This window comes from Piliocolobus tephrosceles, chromosome 2 (assembly GCF_002776525.5).
Source record: "Piliocolobus tephrosceles isolate RC106 chromosome 2, ASM277652v3, whole genome shotgun sequence".
NCBI lineage: Eukaryota > Metazoa > Chordata > Mammalia > Primates > Cercopithecidae > Piliocolobus > Piliocolobus tephrosceles.
In genome coordinates, this window is record NC_045435.1 from 156,009,604 (window position 1) to 156,019,629 (window position 10,026).

Here is a 10,026-nt window from a genome sequence, read left to right on the forward strand (position 1 = left end):
GGGGAAGGAAGAAAATAGGAAGGGAGAAAGAAAGAAGGAAAGAAAAAAAAGAAAATAAATTTGATTAGCCATGGTAAGGGAGGGTGATGGTGATGGGCAGTACTAAACCTGGCCTGCATCACAGGAAGATACATGTTGTCACAGAAGGAAGTCACCTTGGCAGCTGTTTATGTTTGGGGAATAGTATATGTGTAAGCTCAAGCTACTTGCTGACCAAGGCTAGGTCCTTGATTTATTTGACATTCAGAAGATAGATTTTTTTCTTTTCTTTTTTTTTTTTTTTTTTTTTTGTTTAGACGGAGTTTCGCTGTTGTTGCCCAGGCTGGAGTGCAATGGCGCGATCTCGGCTCACTGCAACTTCCGCACCCCCCAGGTTCAAGCAATTCTCCTGCCTCAGCCTCCCGAGTAGCTGGGATTACAGGCGTTAGCCATCACGCCCGGCTAATTTTTGTATTTTTAGTAGAGATGGGGTTTTATTATTTTGGTCAGGTTGGTCTCGAACTCCTGACCTCAGGTGATCTGCCTGCCTCAGCTTCCCAAAGTGCTGGGATTAGAGGTGTGAGCCACTGCGCCCAGCCATTAGTTAGTTCTTTAATAGCAGTGTAAGCAGGGGGTAGGAAAAGAGAAACTTTAATGGGGTAACTGTAAAGGAAAAGGTGAAGAAGTCACTCCATTTACTGGCTGAGTTCTATCTACCCCATAGGGCTACCAACATTTGTCTGAGTCATTTCCTCAGTGGTTGTGACAGCTCCCTCTCCTGCTTTTAGAAGGAGGAAGTAGAAAGTTTAAGAGCTTACTTTAGACCACCTTTTGCATATAGAATTCATTTCATTTTCAAGGCCCCAAGGGTATTTAAACCGGGCTTTCGCCCGGGCATTTTGGTCTCCACCCCTATGATAAGACAGGCTCCTCCTTTTATCAGGGATAGAAGCTAAGGATAAACTGCATCATCATCTAGACTCAAGTCAGGACGTTAAGCAATGTGCTGGGCAGCTAATGCTGATTCTCTTCCCTCCCTCCCCCGTATCATGTAAGAGCTAGTATACCCACTTTACAGATTAGGGACTTGAAGATAGGATTTATTGAACTTGAGCTTGGTAAAAATAATCCAGAGGGTAGAGTTCAGACAAAATCCCTACCTACCAACCGGCCTATGAAAGATCTTTTAATAAATGGGACCTAAACTTCAGGATCACTGCTCCTCTCACTTTCACAACCTGTAAAGAAAAAAGTAATGGTTGCCACACCAGAGAGGGTGGAAGTACAGAAACGATCAGAGGAGAGGAACATTTTTTAACACAGTTGACTTAACGTAGTGCCTGTCCGTTTCGCGAAAGTTCAAACGATTACACTGGGGCCACGGTTTGTTCTGGGCCAGGAAACACACGTGCATCCTGCGCATGCGCCCAAAAGGAACCCACTGCCCCTCCTGCTAGACCTCTTTAGCCAAGTCATCAACCAGCCCTCAAAATGCCCGCCCTCAAGACTAAACCTTCCGCCAATCGGGAAACCGGAATCGTCAGGCACGTCACTTACTTTGCATATGCCCTCCTCTCCCCGCCCCCATTCCTGGACTCCGCCCCGTCTGGGTCACGGATTGTCACCTAAGCGCTTCGTTCTGGCACCTGATTGGCTCTCTTTCCAGCTCCGCCTCCATCTCCACCCGCCGCCCGCCCCTTGGCGGTCCCACAGCGGCAGGCAGAGCAAAGTACGCAGGCGCAGGCGCTGCCTCTCTCTTCTAGCGGCCCGCCCTCCCTCCTCCCCCTCCCTTCCCTCCCCACCCCCTTCCCCTCCTCTCCCGGCCTGCGCGCGCGCGCGTCTTCCTCCGGCACGCGCCGCCGCTCGCCGAGCACTCTCGCCAGAGCCTTTGGCTCGCGCGTGCCTTTTCCCCTTGGGTTCTGGGGAGAGCGGGATCCTGCTCCGCCGCAGCAGCAGCGGAAGCCCCGGCAGCCTCGGGCGACAGCGGCGGCGCGCAAGCCCCCAGGCGGACCGTACCACTGCTCGCCAGCACGCAGGGGGAGCCGCCCGCCTCGCCGCGCACGCCTCGCGACCCCGCGGGGCTGAGGCGTCGCCGGGCCCGGCAGCGTGAGCGCAGAGCCGGCCCCGACCCCTAGCTCGGAGCCCCGCGGGCCGCGCCCGCCGCCGGCCCCACCCATCCGGGTCGAGGAGGCCGAGGCCATGGCCGAGACGGAGGAGCGGAGCCTGGACAACTTCTTTGCCAAGAGGGACAAGAAGAAGAAGAAGGAGCGGAGCAACCGGGCGGCGAGTGCCGCGGGTGCAGCGGGCAGCGCCGGCGGGAGCAGTGGAGCCGCCGGTGCGGCGGGCGGCGGGGCGGGCACGGGGACCCGGCCGGGCGACGGCGGGACCGCGAGCGCGGGGTCTGCGGGCCCAGGGACCGCCACCAAGGCTGTGACGAAGGTGAGGGGCCGGGAGGCCGGCACTCGGGGCCCGGGCGGCGCGCGGGCGCCCCATGTGCCCGCCCCCGCCTGCCGGGGAAGCGTCCGGGAGGGGCCGCGGGGGCCGGGCGGACGGGCGAGGGCCGCCACGTGACGCAGGCTCCCCACTTCGGGCAGGGCTCGCCGGGGCCGGGACCCCTTCCGACACCCGCCCTGGAGCCGCCCTTCTCACCCCGCGTCGCTCGGTGTTAGCCAAGGCCCGGCGGCGCCACCCTCCAGGGGCACTAGGTCTAGGGCCGCAGCGCCCAGCACAGAGCAGCGTTTATTGGGTGACGTCTAGGCTGAGTAATTCCGTGTGCTGACCTCAGCCCAGTAGTTTGAGCTGAATTTTCGCTTTCAGCAGCCGCGTTTGTAACAGCTCTTTTGTGATGACTTAGTTTCTAAGCCCGTGAAAGAAAAAGAAAAGTCTCGGTGGCAAGGTTGGGGTAGAAATGTAGTTGTGAAATTCCTGCTGACTTCTTCCTTCGGCTTTTCTTAGTTGCTTAAAGTAACAGCTCTCATGCAGGAACCCAGTGGAAGTACAGTGTTAGCCTGCGAGCATGTTTGTCCTCCATGTAGCCTAGTTTGCCCCAGAACGAAGCAAGGGCTTTGACCGGAATGTAAGTGCATACTTAGTTTAGGTTCCAGCCACTTGATCCACTTTTCGTAGTGTGTTACTTGCTTAGTTATATGTCTACAAATAGCTTTAATTGATCAAATGGCGTTTGTTTTACAGGACGAAGATGAATGGAAAGAATTAGAGCAAAAAGAGGTTGATTACAGCGGCCTCAGGGTTCAGGCAATGCAAATAAGGTATGGTCTGGTTACAAATGTGTTTAGATAATCTTTAGGACAGATATTGGATACAAGTTAGGTTTTCCTTTAGCCCCAAAGCAGCATCATAGTAGCCTTGTGCTCTAGATATGCTTATTAGGACTCAAATGGGTTCTGTCTACTCTTTCTCACTCCATGAAGGCAGCCCTTCCGTGTACTCATCAAATTAGCTGCTGACTCTAAAATCCTGTGAGAGCTTGCCTACTTCCAGTTCTGGTTAGGCCTTTTCATTTGAGACAGCTAAGATGGATTTTGTCACTTCAGAATTTTCACTGTTAACATAGATGATTGTACTTAGTTTTGGTTTCAAAAATAATGTGGATGTTTTTCACATCCTCTCCAATAAGCAAGTGAATGTATTTTTGTAATTGAAGTATATCATACTTAAAGAGAGAGAGAGGTTTTATGTGTTCACACGGTGCAACCAACCTGTGCAATAAGCACGCAGGTCAAGAAACTTGAGTATTACTAATACAGAACAAGGTTCCCCTCCTAACACCTACTCACTGCGTTCACCTTCAACACAACCATTATCCATGATTTTTTCTAAAACTTAAACATGTTATTTTTTAAAGTTCAAGAAAACAGTAATTTTTAAAAATTGAGTAGTTTAGAAGATTTGAAATTAACATTTTGTCAAGTGCAGTCTATGGCAGTCAACTTTGATGCTAAGTAAGTGCCATATTTTGGAGGGTTCATAAAGTAGGAAAAAAACAAGTGAAGATATGGATCTGTTCTAAGATTAAAAAATCCTTTGCTCCTGGTTTAAAGAAAAATGGATTTTGATAAACTGTCTTCCAGTTTGAAGCTTACATTTTATAGGCAATGCCAGTGAGTGCGAGGCACAGTGGAGGACATACTTTCCTTAACTGAAAACTGTCTTTTGACCTCTCTGGATGTTAGTATCCATAGCTTTAGATAACTTTTTCAAAAAGCAGGGTTAATAATTTGTTGAATACCTACCACAGCTAGGCATTAATGTCCTGTGAAAATATCATTTTGTGAGCTTAGCCAAAGTGAAACCCCCTGATTGATAATGGGAAACTTTCAGGAACGGTAGCTTCTCCACTCTTGAGATTTCTTTGTAGTGGTGTTGAGTAGAAGTGATTAGACTTAAGTTTGATTCCCAACCACTTGTTGGCTTTCTTCATGTATCTTCCTCTTTTCTGTCTCCTGGCGCTCGACCTGTAAAGAATGGGGGAGGAGGGAATGTGAGGTTCTTACTATTTGGGGTCGTGGAACTGCCTGTGTGGCTCCTGTTCTGTTGTAAAGTTTGGCTCTTCTTAAGTCTTTTCTTTCGTAAGTGACTGCAGGTTCTTGAAAACGTGAGTGACTGGAAGAATAGTGTTTGGCCATGTCGAACTTGGCAAAAGTAGCACTTTTCTGAAGATAAAATTTTGGTTTCAGGTTCACTGACGATTAGAAATTGATTTTGTTAAACTATGGATATTATTTAAACAGAACCTGTGTTTTTTCTGTGATTGACTATAAGTTACGTGTTCATCTTCAGGGTTATTTTGGTTACTCTTGAGATCATGAAAAGTGTCTTCAATAACTTACATACTTAACCCTTGCCAGGGACATAAGTAAATATTAGCTAGTACAAGCGTTTAAGTTCTGCTCAACCTGAAGTAGACTAGCTTTTATATTGTTTTTTGTTTTCTTAGCATCTAGTTACTGGCCCGAAGTGGCCATCCTAGTAGAGGTATTCCACTAACCTGCAACGCTGAGAAACTCTCCTTCCCATCTGCTCATCCACCAATCTCTGCTACATGTGCTTTATCTTATTCTCTTTCTCAGTATACTGAGAGTTAGCTGCAGATGTCGCCGTCAGTCTTTTTTTTTTTTTTTTTGAAACAGAGTTTCGCTCTTGTTGCCCAGGCTAGAGTGCAGTGGCACAATCTAAGCTCACCACAACCTCCATCCCCTGGGTTCAAGCGATTCTAATGCCTCAGCTTCCTGAGTAGCTGGGATCACGGGCATGTGTCACCAACCCCGGCTAATTTTGTACTTTTAGTAGAGACGGAGTTTCTTCATGTTGGTCAGGCTGGTCTCGAACTCCTGACCTCAGGTGATCCGCCCGCCTCGGCCTTCCAAAGTGCTGGGATCACAGGCGTGAGCCTCTGAGCCCAGCCAGATGTCACATACAATCTTAAAGTTCTTGACCCTGGTCCTTGTAGTTAGCATGTTAGGCCTTTACCTGTACTGAAAGGGGGAAGTTTTCATTAGCAGCAAACATACTATATATTAAGATCCTATTTCACATTTACCAACCAGCTCAAGATTTAAGTACCAGGGTACCTAATGTGTCCAATTTTGTGTCTAAATTAATCTTATTCAAGATCCTGCCATTATAGACAAATTCTTGAGCAGGAAGCCATTGAGGTGGTTATAAAGGAAGCTGTCACTTGAGTTAGATTCTTGGTTGTTTGTAGGCCCTGTAGGCCTCTTTCATCTCTTATTTTTTTTATATTTTTGAGACAGTCTCACATTGTCACCCCGGTTGGAATGCAGTGGGATGATCATAGCTCACTGTAGTCTTGAACTCCTGGGCTCAAGTGATCCTCCCACCTCAGCCTCCCAAGTAGCTGGGGCTACAGGTGTGAGTTACCACCCCTGACTAAACTTACTTTTTTTCTGTAGATGGGGACTGTGTTACCTGGGCTGGTCTCAAAACTCCTGGCCTCAAGTGATCTTCTCAAAGTACAGGAATCACAGGCATGAGCTGTTAGGCCCAGCTACTTCCATCTTTAAAATGGATTTTTGGGAGAATGTTAGAAAGATTTAATTCTTGAAGGCATACAGTGTTGAGTGTTTGTCATGTGTCAGTAAATAATTGAGTTCTTGGAGCCCAGTGGTTTTCTAGAAACTTTGGTGAGAAATCTAGACTTAAACCTGTTAGGTAGAGCTGGTTATGTTATCCAAGGTGGATTATTCTAGCAAATACTTAATGTGACTACTTTGCTAGACACTGTGAGGTTTTCTGGTTGAGGAAATAAGTCATGCTCTAATAGACAACAGTAGATAATTTCAAAGAGATGTGCAAGGTGCTCTGGGGCAGAGGAGAGACATTTCATCATCCATGAATGGGTCAGGAAAGATTTCTTTGGATGAGGTGCAGTGACATTTTAAGCCTCCAGGCCAGGCATAGCTGATCAGGCCATGTTTTTCTCGCCAGTTTACTGTTGCAGCAGTGCTAGGTATAATAGGGACAAACCTGTGAGATGCCCGGTATTCCAGCAGCTCAGTCCAGTCTGATTTTTGTTTTAGCTGCTTCCCCCTAGTGTTGGGGAAGGGGAGTTAGGATATATAAATTCCCATGTCTCGAGGTAAAGAGATAAGGCAGTTCTATTCTTTATAAATATACTGCTGCAGGATGTGTGATCGTATCAGCCTTACTAAAGAAAATGCGTTTCTCAAATCTCAAAGTAGAGAATATTTCTGCGTCATACCTTAGAGCTATAAAGAGGATAAAATTAATTTAAAAGGTAATGTGAAATAATATAGCCTCTGGAATCCTATACTGTTTTGACTCTGCTACTCTGTAGGCCTGGGGAAGGTACTTAAGTTTCCTCATACATACATACAGTGGGTCTCTTGCCTGCCTTAGTGTTACTGTGAGGTTTAACTTTGTGCAGTGGGGTGGAATGCTGGCTGCCGTAGTCAATATTCAGTAAATCTTCCTTTTGTATCATCATTATTCTCCTCACCCTACCAGTAGTGCCTTACAGGCTTACATGTATTTAAGACTGTGTATGTGGAACTGTGATGAATTTACAGCAGTATCGTAGTGTGTGTTTATAAAATTTAGCTAATGAGAAGCTATATATTAGGATCAAACACTGAATTTCAGCCTGTCTCCCATGGAAATAACCGTTTGGAACTTGTTTCTTGTTCTGCTGTGACATTTGGAGAGTTGATACTTTCTGAAATATGTAAATATGAAAAAGCAATAAAATACGTAAATCATTTCTACCCTGCTAACTGGCATTTAGGCAAGCCCTCTAAGCATCTCTCGGCTTCAGTTCCTCCAATTGCTGGATGAAGAGTTTTTTTGCCTTGGCCATTCTTTTTTTTTTGATAGAGTTTTTGCTTTTGTTACCCAGGCTGGGGTGTAGTGGCATGATCTCTGCTCACTGCAACCTCCGCCTCCCAAGTTCAAGCAATTTTCCTGCCTCAGCTTCCCAAATAGCTGGGATTACAGGCATATGCCACCACACCTAGCTAATTTTTGTATTTTTAGTAGAGACAGGGTTTCACCATGATAGTTAGGCTGGTCTTGAACTCCTGACCTCCGGTGATCTGCCAGCCTCTGCCTCCCAAAGTGCTGGGATTACAGGCGTGAGCCACTGTGCCCGGTTGATGAAGGGTCTTGACTAAACAATTTCCACATGCTTAGTCTAAACTAATACTTAGACTAAACTAATATACTTAGTTTAGTATTTTAGTTAGTATACTATATACTACTATATAGTTAGTTTAGTTTAGTATTTCAGAATCTTAACCCAAAATATTTATTTATTTTTATTATTATTACACTTTAAGTTCTAGGGTACATGTGCACAACGTGCAGGTTTGTTACACAGGTATACATGTGCCATGGTGGTTTGCTGCACCCATCAACTCATCATTTACATCAGGTATTTCTCCTAACACTATCCCTCCCCCAGCTCCCTACCCCCCAACAGACCCTGGTGTGTGATGTTCCCCTCCCTGTGTCTGTGTGTTCTTATTGTTCAACTCCCACTTATGATGAGAACATGCAGTGTTTGGTTTTCTGTCTTTGTGATAGTTTGCTGAGAATGATGGTTTCCAGCTTCACCCATGTCCCTGCAAAGGACATTAGCTCATGCCTTTTTATGGCTGCATAGTATTCCATGGTGTGTATGTGCTACATTGTCTTTATCCAGTCTATTATTGATGGACATTTAGAAAAACCCAAAATATTTATTTAAAAAGATTTTTTTTTGGCCGGGCACAGTGGCTCACGCCTGTAATCCCAGCACTCTGGGAGGCTGAGGCGGGTGAATTACCTGAGGTCAGGAGTTTGAGACCAGTCTGGCCAACATGGTGAAACCCTGTCTCTACTAAATACAAAAAATTTTGCTGGGCATGATGGTGCAAGCAGCTACGTGGCAGGCTGAGATAGGAGAATCGCTTGAACCCAGGAGGTGGAGGTTGCAGTGAGCCAAGATCATGCCATTGCTCTCCAGTCTGCGCAACAGGAGTGAAACTCCATTTCAAAAAAAAGACAGGGTCTCACCAGGTTGCTCAGGCTGGTTTTGAACTCCTGGCCTCAAATGATCCTCCCATTTCAGCCTTCCAAAGTGCTGGGATTACGGGCATGAGCCACCGCACCTGGCCAAGAATCCAAAATACTAAGTGTTCTCCTTGTGCCTTTTATTATTGATGTACAGTCCCTCTAATTAAATAGATTATGCTTATTTTTTGGTAATAGTTTGTAACGTAGGTGTATTTTAAATTTGTGGTGTTTTAATTTTTTTCCTAAGGGCAAGGAGATGTTAGACACTAGACGGTAAAAAAAAAAAAAAAAAAAACTTCAAGTTGAGATACTGTCACTATTCCGTCAGACCAAATAGGAGTTTTTATTTAAAAGCTTTCTGTGAGGCTGGGCGTGGTGGCTCACTCCTGTAATCCCAACACTTTGGGAGGCAGAGTTAGGAGGATCACTTGAGGCCACGAGTACAAGACCAGCCTGGGCAAGACCCTGCCTCTACAAAAAAATGTAAAAAAGTAAAATTAGCCAGTCATGGTGGTCTGCACCTGTAGTTCTACCTTACTTGGGAGGCTGAGGTGGGAGTATCTCTTGAGCCCAGGAGTTTAAGATTACAGTGAGCTAAGATTGGACCTCTGTACTCCAGCCTAGGTGACAGAGCAAGACCCTGTCTCTAAAAAAATTTTAAAAATAAAAAACGATTTTTTTTGTGTAGGTTATAAAAATATGTTTGTTTTTAGAAATTTTTTGAAAAATGTAGCAGCATAAAGAAATATGTAAGAATTATCTGTAGTCTCTTCTACTTAGGAATATTCAGTGAATAGTGCTGATTATTAAGGCGTTGTCAGCTCCATTTTACGAAAGAGGAAATTGAGGAATAAAGAAATTAGTGCCATATTCAAAGTTTCCTGGCTGTAAGTGGCAGAGCCTGGATTTGAACCAGGAAGCCTGACTTTAGAATCTGCTCCTAATTGCTTGCTGCATGAAGAAGAAAAAGTCATACATTCTAGCACCCAGAGCTACTCTATAAAACTTTTTGAAATTGTTGTAGATATTTTTGTATTTATATTAGGTACATAGCTGTTGTTTTAGTGAATTTTTGATTTATATGACGTGAATACTACCTCCAAGTCAGCATAGGCTTTACATTTTAAATGGCTGTATAGAATTCTCTTACATGTTAATGAAAAGGAAAACTGAGGGATGGCTTGGCTATATTTTTTCTTTTTTTTAAATTGCATTTTTTTTCTTTTTTTCTTTTTTTCTTTTTTTTTTTTGAGATGGAGTCTCGCTCTGTCGCCCGGGCTGGAGTGCAGTGGCCGGATCTCAGCTCACTGCAAGCTCTGCCTCCTGGGTTTACACCATTCTCCTGCCTCAGCCTCCCGAGTAGCTGGGACTACAGGCGCCCGCCACCTCGCCCGGCTAGTTTTTCGTATTTTTTAGTAGAGACGGGGTTTCACCGTGTTAGCCAGGATGGTCTCGATCTCCTGACCTCGTGATCCGCCCGTCTCTACTAAAAAA

General features: G+C 45.6%; 1 protein-coding gene across 4 annotated transcripts in view; it reads left to right on the forward strand.

The window, feature by feature from the left end:
* The first annotated feature begins 1,731 nt into the window (after positions 1–1,731).
* The window catches only part of CDV3 (CDV3 homolog), a 17,455-nt gene continuing 9,160 nt past the window's right edge, over positions 1,732–10,026 (forward strand). For all 4 annotated transcript variants that reach the window (XM_023207442.2, XM_023207444.2, XM_023207443.2 and 1 more), the window contains exons 1-2: positions 1,732–2,418; positions 3,172–3,248. In XM_023207442.2, coding sequence (XP_023063210.1) covers positions 2,179–2,418; positions 3,172–3,248 — 317 coding nt within the window. In that variant the 5' untranslated portion in view covers positions 1,732–2,178. The remainder of the gene's footprint in view (positions 2,419–3,171; positions 3,249–10,026) is intronic.